Below are 14,454 nucleotides of genomic sequence, written 5' to 3'. Positions count from 1 at the left end.
ATTAAAGATACTCAGGAATGAAGCCTTCCGAAGTTGCTTTAGAAAGTGGCAAGAATGATGGGATGAGTGTGTTTGAAGTGAAGGGGAGTATTTTGAGGGAGTTAATGGCAACGTGTCCTATACTGTAATCAACTTTAAAATTCTGTAAAAGAAACAACCACAAGTCCATGGCTCCTCATGGGCCCCAACAGCTCAGCCCTTCCTGGGCCACCCCAGTTCCATTCTGCAGTGTGTGCCAACATCTTCACCTCCTGGGGAACCAGCCCTTTTTCTCACTCTAGTATTTTCTTAGGAGAACAAAGAGACAAAGCAGATGAGAATCCTTTGAGTACTGTTGCCCAGGTAGCAAACAGAGGGTACACATGTTAATAAGAGTAATCTTCATTCAGTTTAGAAACTTGATAGGGCCTGCACAAAGGGTTCTGAGACTTCCTTTCTCTCAGGCCCACAGCCCTGGAGGAGGATGAGGAAATGGGTGGCCAGTATATCAAAACTACAGTTTCTCTGGATAGAAATTGCACATTTTCCACTTTCTGTATTTAATTTCCTTTTTAAAAATACATCAAATCTCCTGAAGCCACACCTGTAGGAGCACAACTTAGAAAAAGATGAGTCCTGCTAGCTGCATATCTTCACTTCTCTGCAGGCATCAGCAGAGGGGACAGTTCCTGGGTGTGGTGACATTACTGATAGAGGGCTGCCTCAAGGGCCTCTGGTAGCCGGGCGTGGAGGGTGTGCTGGCTGCCAGCACATTTCCTCCATGTAAATGTTGGCTCTGCTACTTCCTAGCCATGTGGACAGGACAAGTGACTCCTGGCACTTCAGTCTTTGCCTCCTTAAGAAGGCCACATGCCCTGCCTTGCCCCAGCATCCTGCCTCTCACCCCTGGGCTCTCCTCACTCAGGCTTTCTGTGACTCAGTCTCCACCACTGGCTGTCCCTCTGCTGGCCTTTTCTCTTTGGTGTTTGGTTGGCCACCCAGCCCCCTTCTTAAAGGCTTTGCTCAGAGTCACTTTCTCCATGACACTTGCCCTGATGGAGCCTCCTATTTAGTCCCTCAGCTGCCGCCACCCCACAGCTCGGTCTGCTCTTCCCTTTCCCATTGTACCAGCACTCTGACCCATGCGTTATTTCCCACATCTGTTAACTGTCTTACCCAACACCACAAGGTAAGCCCACAAGGGGCAAGTACTCACTGAGGCCTTGGGCTGGCAGGCTGGCAGCTGGCGGGCTCTGGCATTAGGAAAGTGGGTGACAAGTGGTTGCTGCAGGGTGAGATGTGTGTAGGGCACAGCAGGTGCTCCGTGTTCATTGAGACACGCTGTTGGCATCATCTTTTCATCTGTTTTCTCTAGCCAAGTCCCTTCACTCTCCCTATGGAACGACTTACCCTGCTGCTCAAAACCCTAGGAGGACTATCAAGCCTCAGCTTCCCCCTCTGCAAAATCTGCATCCTGAGGGGAGGCAAGGAAGGACAGAGCACAACAGCAGGTTCACCCACAGCCCTGCCAGGGCTTTCCATTCCCTTCTGTGACCAGGCTTCCAGGCTATGGATCCTTAGATCTTTCTTCCTTCTTTCCCATCCTTGACCTTGCTGCACCTTTTCTCTCTAAGCAAGTGGAAGCAGAGCTGGCTTCTATTGCTAACACAGGAAAGGAAGCAGTATTCCTCTAACTTCTCAGTCTCTGTCACCTGGACTTGTGAATTAAACTGACAAGACATATCAATAACAAAAAAGCATACAATGGAGTGATTCAAAGGAGTGGTTAGGACTTTGTAAGGGAAATAAAGAGGAAGAGAAAAGGCGTTAGTGGAAGAGCCATTGACATTTTAGAAAGAATTGCTGGGAGATATAACAGTCTTGTCCAAATATCTGTCTAGGTTTATTGTGACTTCTTTCTAAGAGGAGATTTGAGTTGCTCCCAAAAAGGGAGTCAATAATAACTGAGTTCTTTTTTGGGGAATCTCTGATTTAAAGGAGATAAGGGATTACAGGGGTTCAAAAGCTTTCATCACCTCAAAATAACTCATACACCAAAGTGGCCTATTTTGAGTGGCATATCCTGATTTACAACAAACCAGGGAATCCTAAAAATAGATCTTGCTTTCTCCATTTAAATGTTTCCATGGACCATAAACACCGAGTCACTGTCTTTGGTTAATAACTGAACTGAGATCTGTTTGCATTAAGAAACAGCCCTGCCCATCTACACAGTGCTCTCACAGCTTCAAGTCCCAAACAACACACAGATGATGACGACAGAAGCCATGAAACATGATTCCAGTCCCAACCCTGGCAGGATCTGACACCAAAAAACCAAAATAATAATAATGTTCAAATCCCCACCCTTCCCAGTGCCCATGGCTCTTCACTTACATCAAGACATTGATGGACAGCCACCTGTTTGCCTGTGTTTGGCTGCTGCTGGCATGCCTGCTGATGTGATTTTTGTGTTACCAACATTCTTGCTGCTATGTAGAGACTTCTGTCAGATCACAATCTTGTTTGGTTACCTAATACCTTAGGTAAAAATGAATATAAAAGTAAACAAAGCAAGCTTTTCAAGTTTAAACTGACTAATGTCTAATGGTGGTGGAGAATCCTGCCTCATTTAAAACTCTAACAGATAAGAGGGACACCTTGGAGGAGGGTGGAGAAAACTTGTAGCCACCAGAACACCTGTCTCATTTCTGAGTTACCTGAAGCCTTTGTTAGTATCCTGCCTGCCTAGAGATATCTTCAGGTGTCAAGAGAGTAGACTGTAAGTCCCTTGCTTCAAAGTTGTATTAATGCTTTCTGATAAATTAACTGAGGTTCATTATTCATTTAATAAAAATATATTCATTCACTCACGTATTCGTTCAAGAAGAGTCTATACACAGTCACACTGCAAGCAAGTAGATGCGGACCAGTGTCAAGTGCTAAGATACATTACAAGCCCTCAGTTCCCTCCTTTGAGGAGGATGCAGTCCTTAAGAGAGAAGTGCAAAAATGACTACAACCCAAATAGAACATGGCCAGTGGGAAAGGGTTAGGTCCTTGGTTGGGGGAAGGCCTCTAACAAGGAGAGGAGATTGAGCTTTAGCTTGGGGCACTGATGTCACCAGGCAGAATCCCAGAGCAGTCATGAGGTAGTTAGTTCACCCCAGAAGGGCAAAATACTAGGAGACTGGGCTTTGAGAGGTGACTAGGTCACAAAGTCCCCACCCTCATGGGTGGGCTAATGCCCTTATCACAGTGAGATGGTTATTAGGGGAGGCTACCCTTCTTTCTCTCTCTTTCATGTGCACTCTTGCTCACCTCCCATACTGTGATGAAGCAAAAGGCCCTCATCAGAGGCAGCCATTGATCTTGGACTTTCCAGCCTCCAGAAACATGAGCCAAATAAACTTCTGTTGTATAGAACTTACCTACTGCTACGGTTATGTTATAGTACCCAAAACTCACATGCTAAAGCTTGGTTGTTCATGGGTTTGGGGGAAAGTGATTAGATCACGAAGGCTCTAACATCATCAAATAGATTAATCCATTGATCATAATTTGATGGCATTAGGTGGAGGTGATAGAAACAGGAAGGTGGGGCTATGGAGCTGTATTTGGCCCTTGGCCCCTGGCCCCTTCTTTTCTTGGCCTGTCTCTCTCTTCTTCCCACCTGCCCCACCACACCCTTCCACCATGATTTTCTGCCCACCTAAAACTATAATGGAACCACTCAACCATGGACAAAAACCTCTGAAACTGAGAGCCAAAATAAAGCTTTCCTCCCTTTGTTTCCTCAGGTATTTTGTCACAACAACAGAAAGCTAACACACCCATTCTGTGGTATTCTGTTGTTAACTGCAGAAAATGAACTAAGACAAAGGACACAGCTGTCAGCTGAAAGTGAGCGGAGGCCTGGTCCTTCCAACACTCCTGGTAAGCAAACATGCATTATGTGACCACAACCCATCCCAAATGTGTATTTCTTTTATTATTATCACTATTCTTTGTGGTACTGGGGATTGAATACAGGACCTTTGTACTAAGCTGTATCCCCAGCTCTTTTCTATTTTTTATTTTGAGACAGAGTCTTTCTAAATTTCTAAGTTGCCCAGGCTGAGCTAGCACTTGGCAATCCTCCTGCCTTAGCCTCCCACAGTGCTGGGATTACAGGTATATGCCACCATGCCTGATGCAAATATGTATTTATTAATGAGATCAAAGAGCCATCTTCTGAATGAATCTTGTTCAGGCTTCATGAGATATCTTGAGATGTCTCCAGACCAGACCAGTCTACCATTCCTGGTGTGACACCCACCTGCCCATTGCCCTGGGATGTGTTACTCAGACATTTCTTAGCACTTAGAATTTTCTATCTCTGGATTTACTGAGCAATCTATATTTCTTAGAGCCAGGCAGCCATGCTCTGGAAGTGATAGCAGCTCTGCAGCTTCAGCTGAAGGACCTGTCTTTCCTCCTCTGGGTTCCCATGGAGTGCTATCACAGGTTATGTTATAGCTAAAGAAACTGATACATCACAGAACAGTGAAGGGTCTGAAAACCTGGCCTACAGGAAGAGAGATAACTCAGGACCATGTGCTAGAAGCAGTATGGGTACTGGGTGCCAATGATATGAGAAATGATATCAGGACCTCCAAATATGAGATAAGGGAAATATAACTCCCAACCTGTTACATGTCTGATATGCTGAGTTTGAGGTCTCTAAAATTGAATGAATTCTAGGAATAATGGAAGAGTAGGAAATATTTATCAAGGAGGAAAGATATAGCTCCTGGGAGGCAGGAGGGGCCCCAAACATGGGTTGCCACGGACCCCACTTCTCAGGGGAAATTTTATAGAGCACAACCACATGGGTACAATGTGGGTTACAGCTATGATCAACCAATAATATTATAAGTATAGAGCTTAGGTTACATTGATCCAATGGGGAAGCAAATCACGTAGCAAGTGTACATAGAAGGAACAAAGAACTTTTCAGGAAGGGATGAGTCTGAAGGTCTTAGTCATCCACCAAGGTGACTGATGTCTATCCAGACTTCATTAGACCAGGTGTTCCCACTTATCTTAGGCCTGGTCATTTTGTCTTTATCTTGAGGCCTGGCCTCCAACAGATGTGCCTCCAGCCACAGTTGTAATGTGTTTTTATTTTTACCCTGACTGTTTTGAGGGCCTATCTCTGTCTGACTGCCTATAATATTCCTACCTAACTTACTGTCTATAATACTATCACACAGCAAGCCTGCACACCCAGCAAGCCACACGGGGTGAGGTATTGATATCCCCCACATGAAGGGGGTGTGGAATATATGATGTTCACATACATGTTTGGGTAATGATATAATGATTAATTTGGATCTGTTTCCTTAAAAATTGACTCTGAAGGTGCTAACCCTAGAGAGATATCAGAATGAAATGGGGGCGTTGTACTTGGGCAGGACCTGGGGACAATGAGCTGGACCCAGGTGGGTTGGGGGAGCTGGTGATCTCCTCCTGCTCCCTCCTTCGCTCCAGGGTTTCAAGCAGAGCAGTGAGGACAGTGGATCCTTCCCTCCACACACATGCTCCCCTCTTCATACTTCTCCCTACCTCCTCAGCACCCCCATGCCCTTCTCCACCCACAGAAACACTCCAGCAACCTCCTATGGAGCAGATGACAGCCTGTGGCTGCCTCACAGTGCACACCCATGTGGATACTGGGTTTTAGGATAAAAACAGGCTCTCCAGCTGCTGACAGTGACTATCTGCTAGCTGAGCCCAGGATGGTGGAGACAGAAAATTGAGACAACAGTCCCAGTCCCTCCAACAGCCTCGTGCATGTTTGGAAAGCACAGGCACTGCTTCCTCCCATCTTTCCTTTTCACTCAACTCATGTGTTTTGTTCAGGTGACCTAGCCTTAATTCTAGAACAAAGGTAAATTTAACCTAAAAACAACACCTGCAAAATCTGATGGAAGTAATCCACCTCCTGTAGAAGAGGAGCTGTTATTTCCTCCCAGAAGTTGCTAGCTCTTAGCCTAGATCGACGTCCTTGGAAGCCACAGCTCTGCTGAGAGTGTCACATGACTGCACCATGGTCGTGATGCCCACTTGAGCCAGTGCAGCCATGATTGGGGTTCAGTGTAAGGATGAAACTAAAGTAAATGAGGATATGGATCCCAAACAGCATCCTGGTCCTCTCAACACTGGCATAGGCCCTATGCTGGGAGTGAGTGCTGCCCTTTGTTTGAAGTTGCTATCTCTCTGGGTGGGTACCACGTGTTTTGTCTCTGTATGATGACACTGAACAGGAGGATTCACAGACAGTGGCAATTGTTTCAAGACTCTTTGGCTTAATTGTCCCCATGCTGGGCTGCGTTGCTTCCAAGCCAGGCTCACATCTCAAGCCTGTGCCAAAGGATTAGACATGATGGTGACTACTAAGAGCGGAGACCATCCTACCATGTGCCAGGCACAGGCTTCAGCACTTGGAAGAAACAGGAGCCACAAGGAGGTGGCCAGCTAAGACTGCTCCCTGGGGAAGGGCTGTCACCTGCCTACCCTACCATAAGCAGGACACCTGGACCCAGTGCTCCTTTTCAGGTGGCCCAGGGTCCCTTAGCATCTTTTCTGGTGTTGCCAAATAGTTGTTTTCTTTTTCTTTTCTGTTTTTTCTTTCCTTTTTCACTTTTTTTCAGTTCTGAAGATTGAACCCAGGACCTCCACTCTGAGATATATCCCCATCCCTTTTTAACTTTTTTTTTTTTTTAACTTAGAGACAGGTTCTCACTAAACTGCTAAGTTGCCCAGGCTGGTCTCGAACTTGCAATTCTCATGCTTCAGCTCCATGGAATTACAGGCATGCACCACCATGCCCAGCTTGGAGTCAGCTTTTCAACACACACAGGTCCATGTGTCCTTGGTTTCTGGAGCAAACTGCTACTGCTGTGGTAACACAGAGGGAGAGACATGCAGTGTGTGTGATGTGATCACATACCGGGAAGACAACTGTAAATTACAACAGAGACTGACTGAGGAAGACCAGAACATTGGTCACAAAGAGCTGACTTGGGATGGTGAAATCTGAAGCAAGGCTGTCCACAGCAGGGTATCCTGGGAGGTCAGTTCTTCCCAAGGCCAGACTGCCCTAGCTGGCCTGTGCATCTGGTATGGGATGCCTGTTCTTACCATTGGTCTCTACACTGTACTCTCCCAACACGTGTGGCCCAGAGGAGCCAGTGCACTATAATGGAGACTAGTTCTCAAAGCATGCCCCAGAGACACCTCAAAGTCACCAGGCCCTTCAGGATCTTAGTTTCTACTCTGAATACAGAAAGTGTTGATAAACACAACCTCACAGAAACAAAGGCTTTCTGGCGTCTCTTAGTAATTTTTAAGAGCTTAAAAGGGATTTGAGGTCAGAAAGTGTGGAAACTGACACAAAATTTTCTGTTACTTAGACCAGTTCTTGCTACATGCTTAAGCAGATCTAAAACTATTTCCTAAAGATTCTCTGTGGAATTTTTCAGGTTTTCATGAAATTCACCTCCACAGGCAGGCTGGTCCAATGTGGACAAGAGAGAAGTTCAGTATTACTTCTCAGGCCTTCATCAAGGACTAAGTGACACCAAGAACATGTCTGCATCTTGAGAAGCTGCACCGAAAAATACTGTCCACTATATCCTATGTAACATATTCATATAACAAAGATTTTACCCAAGAAAAAGTTCATCTCTTATAATGCATTAATATTTATTAAATACTGACATTATATACCTCATTACTTTTAACTTTGCCTCTGCTCCCAAGAAGCAAAGAGCTAAATTTTGTGTTCGTGATATAAATGATGAATGAGTGTGAGACAAAGTAAAACACAGTAGACTTTTGTTTTTCAGTTCTACAAATGGAAGCCAGGACCTGAAGAACGCCAAGCACACACTCTAGCACTAAGCTACAGCTGTAGCCAATAGTTTTTATTTTTTAACTCCTCAGGAAAATAAAAGGGCAATTTCCACCAAAGATGTGAATTAAATGGTTAAAGAGAAAAAAATCAGATTTTGCTCACAAGTTCCAGAGAATGTTTGTGAATATCAAAGTTTTTTTGGTTTTTTTTTTTTGAGATAGTGAGAAGTTCCAGTTGACCTTGAGCTGGGTAATAGGCAGGCATGTCCTCACACTTTGCACTCTACCTCACCCTTTTGTTATCCCACCATACAGAAGAGGGGACAGCCACCTAGACACCATTTAATATGACTTCTCTCTTTTTAGTAATCTAATAGTCCTGTTTGCTGTTCAAACTGACCCTTTAACCTTTGATTGCCATGATCTATCACTCTGAAAATATTTTAGGCAAAAGCAATTTGTTTCAGTGGATATGTTGTAGTTCTTCATCTGGGGTCCACAAGAGCCCTAAAATATACACAAATTATGTGCAAATTTTTTTGTTATGTGTTACATATTTTTAGGACTATATTGAAATACAACTCTTGAGGATTTCCAAAACCTCAAAGTGATATTGCCAGGGTGAACAAATACATAGTTTTCTTTTTTTCTTTTTGGTGGTACCGGAGATCAAACTCAGGACCTTCACAGCTTTCTCATATACTATTTATCATTAGAATTCTTAACTGCAAGTAATTTCTAGTAGTAATTAAAACTACTAACCTTTGGCAATCCCAGTAAACCACAGAACTGGAGGCTGAGCAGTGCTTTGGCAAAAAATCTCATTCAGGGCTGGGGATTTAGCGCAGTGGCACCACACCTGCCTCACAAGCGCAAGGTCCTGAGTTCGATGCCTAGTACAAAAAAAAAAAAAAAAAACTCATACAAATTCTGAATACCTCAGAGATCTGCCCAGTTCTCAGCATCCTCCCCAAGGAGAAACACAAGTCCTGGAATCTCTCTTTTATTTGAACATTAAGAGATCGTAGCACAGTGACTTAGAAAATGTTCTCAGAAAGGGAAAAATGGAAACAAAGTCTTTGTAAATAGGGAAGGGTGGAGTGAGTGAAGGGAGCAGAGGGAATGGGGAAAAAACAAAAACCAAGATACATCATGTACAGGTACAAGCACCCAATGATAAATGTAAACGTATTGTATACCTAAAACATACCAAGAAAAGAATTTGAGCGATTAAAAAAAAAAAAAGAAAATGTTCTCAGACTGTCAGCAACAGCAGTGAACAGACCTTGGTGCAGGAACAGACTTCTTCAGCTTTTACTCGGGGTCATTAACAAAGAACACAAGTGCTCCCCTCATCTGCCTTCAAAGTGAAGAACAAGGCACACACACTGTTGTGAGTAAATATACACCAGAAAAGCCTACTTGCTTTTGTATTGTGGATAGTTAAGAAGGAGACAAGGGCACAGGAAACCTGGAAGAAAGGAAATCAAAACAGAGGAACAAATGAGCATATACAGGCAGGCATACAGGCAAGCATACAGGCGAGGAGCACCTGTCTCTTCAGGAGGCCAGGCCACCAAGAAAATTGGGCCAGGGATTTAGCTCAGCGGTTCCACCGCCCGCCTTGCAAGCGCAAGGTCACAAGTTCGATCCCTGGTACCAAAAAACAAAAACAAGAAAATCTTCAAAATGCTGTAATCATAACCAAGGGCAGAAATCTGGGCATCTGAATTGCTGGTATTTGCATTACATTACATGCAAGGAGACTAAGTGACTCTGTGCCTGCCCAGAGCTCAGTCAGCTCCTCTCCCCTGCTCCCCTGTAGCAGGCCTCACACTGGAACAGCAGGAGGGGGAACAGGATCCTGGCAGAGATCATGCCTCCACTTCGGCCAACGTGGCTAATTTGCCTCTATGGCATAAATCTATTCCTTGTAAGTAAAAAAAGAAGTCTGCTTTCAAAGAAGGGTCAGAAAAGAGCAGTTACTCAACAGGTGAGGTTTTTGTTTTTTGCAATTCATCTGGAGGCTGATCTAATGACCACTGAATCAAATGCCTCATGTCTGATGAGAGTTGTGTCAGGAACTTAGAAAGTCAGAGAGAGATTAAAGATCTCCACAAGAAAAAAATATACAACTGGTTTTTAAAAAGTAAGGCTTCAATTTAAAATACAATTAAAATTTGACACATTAAAATCTAACAAGATCAACATTAACCTGGTTATTGACTTATAAAATAAGTAAAAATTGAGGTAATGCATTACTCTTCTATAACCAATCTTATTGGATTATAACATTTTATCTCCTTCCATGTAACTTTAGCGTTAGATACACTCATATGCATGGAAGAAATATCTAGAAGTCAGCCTCCAGTTACTGGGGAAAGGTGTGGCTACTAAGGAGAGAGAGGACTTTTACCCTTAATTCAAATAATAAGTATCACTATGTACAACAATATACCACCACCAACCACATCACTGATTTCACAGTGAGGAAAATCTAACAACATGTAGCCTCCCACATGGTCTCCTGCTGTCCCCCAGGTAAACTGCTCCTGTGCCCCAGGCCTGCGCTGCCTGGGCGACACACTATCTGCACTTTCTCTCCTCAAGGTCATGTTTCTTCCCCTGCCACAGTACACATTTGATAAGCTTTCTTCAAATAAAGACCACATTTTTAACAAAAGCCAACCCTCACTCCTGCTCCTGCCCTGATCCACCTACTGAAAACAATTCCCAAGACTGTGCTCCAGGGAACAGCATGTGTAGGAGCGTGTGCAGGTGTGTGTGATTTGGGTATGTGTGTCTGTGGCTTTGCACAGACGTGATTCTGTGTACCTGTGATTGTGTGTGCATGTTGCGTGCATGGGCATATGTGACTGTGTGTGTGCCTGAGCAAGCCCTCACTTGGCACAAAGAGCAAAAATCCTTGAAGATCCACCTGTGATGTAACGGCCTCGTTCCTACTGTTTCCGAAATCGGAAATAGGATTAACTTTTCGTTTTCAGGCTTTCCAACACCTCCGACATTTTTCTGACGTGGGAAAAAGCAAAATCATAAACGAAGCACCATGTCCCCGTTGCATGACAGGCAGCCACTCTCCTGGTCATCTCCATGGCGTTGGTCACCTGAGGCCTGTGTCCAGAGTGACGCCCACGGGAGGTGGAAGTAGCGCAGGGCCTCCCCGCCCCCGGGCTGAGGGTCTCTGGGACCTCAGCAAACCTTGGGTGGGGTCTGGGAAGCAGCTCCACAACTGCGTACTCCCCAGGCCTCGGGCACCTGTGGGCACCAGGAGGAGGCCGGGCGGTACCAGCCCGCAGGAGGCAGGCCCGGGATTCGAGCAGGGCTCTACCCTGAGCAGGCTACGCGGCTCACAAGTGCCCGGGAGGTGGCGGTGGGCATCCGACAAAGCCCCTGCAAGGGGAGGTATCGGGAGGTGGTCCCGGAGAGTGGTCTGGCCTCCCAGACCCACCGGCTCACAGTGTGCTCAGATGCGGCAGCGAGCCTAAGGCTCCGGCGCGGTCACGCGCAGCGGCTGCCGACTCCACGCCGCGAAGCCACTCGGTGCATTTGCGCACCAGGCCCTCGTCGCGCACCTCGACCTCCTCCTCGTACTCCACGTCGTCATACTTGTGCCGCTCGTTGAGCAGCGACACCTGCAGCGCCGGGCGAGTGTCGGGGGCCTGCGCGCCGCGGGTGGCCGGACGGCGGGGGGGCGCGCGCCTGGGGTCGACAGAGGGCGCGGGGAGGGGCCTGCGGGGCCTGCCCAGCAGCTGCTTCTCCAGGTGGCGCCTCTGAATGACCAGGATGGCCTCGGGGGTGAGGCTCAGGGAGAAGCGCGTGGCGCCGTCGGGCCCGCTCCCTGCCGAGATTCCCGCCTGGCTATGGCCGGAGCCGGCGGGCCGGGGTGCGCTGCAAGTGGCCGAGGTCCCCGCACGGCCGGGTGAGGCCTGGGGCGGGGCGCGCGCGGGGCCCGGCGGCCTTTTCAGGGTGGCCGAGGGCCAGGAGCTGGAGAGTGGCCCCTCGGGCTTCTCGGGGGGCCGCCTCTTCTTCTCCCCGGAGCTGGCGGCTGGCGGCGCGCAGGGCCTGCGGGGCGGCGGGCGCGCGACGGGGACCCCCGGAGTGGGCGCGGGCGGGAAGGGCATGGCGCGCGGACTGCTGTCAGCGCCCTGAAAGGAGACGGGGGGGGGGTCTTAGCTCGGAGCCCCCACGGGCCCCGCGCCCCTGTTACCCCATCTGTTGCTGAGCGGCCAAACCCCCACACCCACCTGCGTTCAGCCGCAGAATCTCCAGCCTTGGGACTTGAAGCATCGGCGCCGCCCACCTCTCCCCGCCCCTTGCGGCCGAGGGCGCCCCTCCACCTGGGGCTCCAGACTGAACCCTGCCGGCACCCACCAGCCGCCGGACCGCGGGCGAGTCCCGGCGCCACCCGGTCCGCTCCGCGGAGAGGCGCCAGGCTGGGCCGGCGGCGGGAGGAGGAGCTGCCGCGCTCGCCAAAGGCGCAGGCCTGACAAGTCCTGGGCTGGTGTCACCACAGACTGTCGAGTGCGGGAGACGAAGTGCCAGACAGAGGCCAGGGCGGGGGCGGAGGCCCAGCGCCTCTACCCCCTACCCCCTCCCTCTGGCCCTCCCATGAGAAGCAGGGAGCGGGTGCCTGGGGGAGCCAGTGGTGCCCTGCACGCTGGAGAGAAAATCCTTTGAGATAGTGGAAAGAAACCGCAGATCAATCTGGTTGTGCCAGCCGCGTGTTCTGGAATCAAGAAGGCTAGGGGAGGGGGTGTTCATCGAGTCATTTTTTGTTCACAGTTAATGCCACTCCTTAAAGAGTCATTTTAAAATTTAAAATCTAATTTAGTATTGAAACCTATTTATGAATAGGTAAAAGTTTCAGCTACACAATGATATCATAGAAAATAATCAGACACTAAGTTATTTTGCAATGTTTTTTTTCACTATAGCACTAGTTGATTAAAAATAAATATTTACAGGCTGGGGATTTAGCTCAGTGGTTCTGCCACCTGCTTCGAAAGCACAAGGTCCGGAGTTTGATCCCCGGTACCTGAATGAATGAATGAATGCATGAGTGAATATTTACCATCAACTTATATTCTGGTTGCACAGGCAAGAAAATATTCCTACACTATCCTTATGTTTATTGAATAAATTTAAAAGTTTCATATGAGCAGTTCCTGCATTACTTAAGGCTTATCATCAATTGTTTAGTTCTCCAAAAACGACTTTTCCATTCAGGAAGCTTTCCTGGTTGAACCTGGGTTCATAGCCAGATTGTGATGGTTATGGCCCCAGGTTAGCTCAGAGCATATGCAAACGTGGGTAAACTGGTGGCCCCTGCCAAGTCACAGCAGGATGGCACCCCCTCCCCGCCAGCTTCTTCCTGTCTTGAAGCAGCAGCAGCAGCAGCAACCAGATAGCTGCTGGATAGAGTAGTCAGGGAAACTTGATGGGTGGTAAACATTTCTCACCAGACTTGGGAGTGAGGCTGGCCATAACTTCCACCAGCACCTCAGAACCACCCCATATTTACATACTCAACAAACTGGAGACACCTTCAAAACTGAGTGCCAGGCCACAGGAGCCTTCCCTATCTCTGTCAAGGCCTCAGGGAGAGCCACCCTCTGCCTGTGGGCTCAATTTAAGTCCTCAGGTGCTGGAAGCACACACGGAGTTTTATTCCAGGTTAAAGTGTTTAGGAGGGTGTGGATATGTAAACTGTAGCTGGGGCCAACAGTTCTGTGCCAGGAAAGGACTAGGGGGTTAGGGGTGAGATGCCATCTGATCTGTGGGCACAGTTCAAGAGGAAAACCAACTAACAGCTGGATAACAGAATATCACCTATGGACCCAAGCAGTTCAAAAGCTGTGTTGGAGCCTGTGATAACATACAAAATCTAGAGTCTGCTTCTCCAGGTGGGCTGATGGATTGTGTCCTCAGGCTGCTTCAGAAGTAATGATAGTTTGAGGTGTGGGTGAGAGGCAGGGGTGGCCAGGCAGCCTCATAACAGTCAGAGCTTATATATACTCATGAAAATCCAAGAGGCAATTACTCCTCTAACTTCCATTTCTGTCTATTGAACTGAGAAACTGGGGCACTGGCCCAACACCACCCACCTCCAGTAAGTTTCAACTCCAGGAACGTGGGTCCAAAGCCAGATGGGACTATCACGCTAAAGAGAAGGAAAAGTCAGTTGGCGGGGGCTGGACTGTGTGAGTTGCCACCCCCAAACTAGTAGAGATCTAGGCACACCTGAGACAAGAAAATAAGTTTTTTTGGACTGATGTACATGTGAACCAGACGAGGAACTGGGATTTTCCATGTCCTCCAAGACGGTCTGTCCAGGCCCAGAAGCTGGGACCTGGGAAACTGCAAGTTGGCCTTCTCCTTGAGAGGCAAAGGGGAAATGCCAAGTGCCCAGGAAGGGCACTCTGTCTCCCCTACAAGCCCAAGTCAAAAGGCATGCTCTTGGGGAATGATATGTGCTCCTGTAGCCCACAAAGGGTGAAGAGTTATAGTTCCTGAAAGCACTCTTCCATTTTTTGACGCTGACAACAGCATCCAAAT

The 14,454-nt window shown here is 47.6% G+C and overlaps 2 protein-coding genes across 4 annotated transcripts in view; both read right to left on the bottom strand.

Moving 5' to 3' along the window:
• Positions 1–12,759, bottom strand: part of LOC101710489 (uncharacterized) — a 96,422-nt gene extending 83,663 nt beyond the window's left edge. The window contains exons 1-3 of one of the 3 annotated variants that reach the window (XM_087193520.1): positions 12,144–12,759; positions 8,641–8,771; positions 2,377–2,520 (exon numbers count right to left, since the gene is read on the bottom strand). The gene's annotated coding sequence lies outside the window, so the exon portion shown is untranslated. The remainder of the gene's footprint in view (positions 1–2,376; positions 2,521–8,640; positions 8,772–12,143) is intronic. The other 2 variants (XM_004856931.3, XM_087193521.1) reach the window with 2 other exon arrangements.
• Prr18 (proline rich 18) lies at positions 11,352–12,020 on the bottom strand. Its single transcript, XM_021237963.1, has one exon. The coding sequence runs from the start codon at positions 12,018–12,020 to the stop codon at positions 11,352–11,354; it is 669 nt and encodes a 222-aa protein (XP_021093622.1).
• Positions 12,760–14,454: the final 1,695 nt, after the last annotated feature.

This window comes from Heterocephalus glaber, unplaced genomic scaffold (assembly GCF_053883595.1).
Source record: "Heterocephalus glaber isolate CG9 unplaced genomic scaffold, H.glaber_assembly_v1.0 deba00001593, whole genome shotgun sequence".
NCBI lineage: Eukaryota > Metazoa > Chordata > Mammalia > Rodentia > Bathyergidae > Heterocephalus > Heterocephalus glaber.
This window is presented reverse-complemented; position numbering and strand designations above follow the sequence as displayed.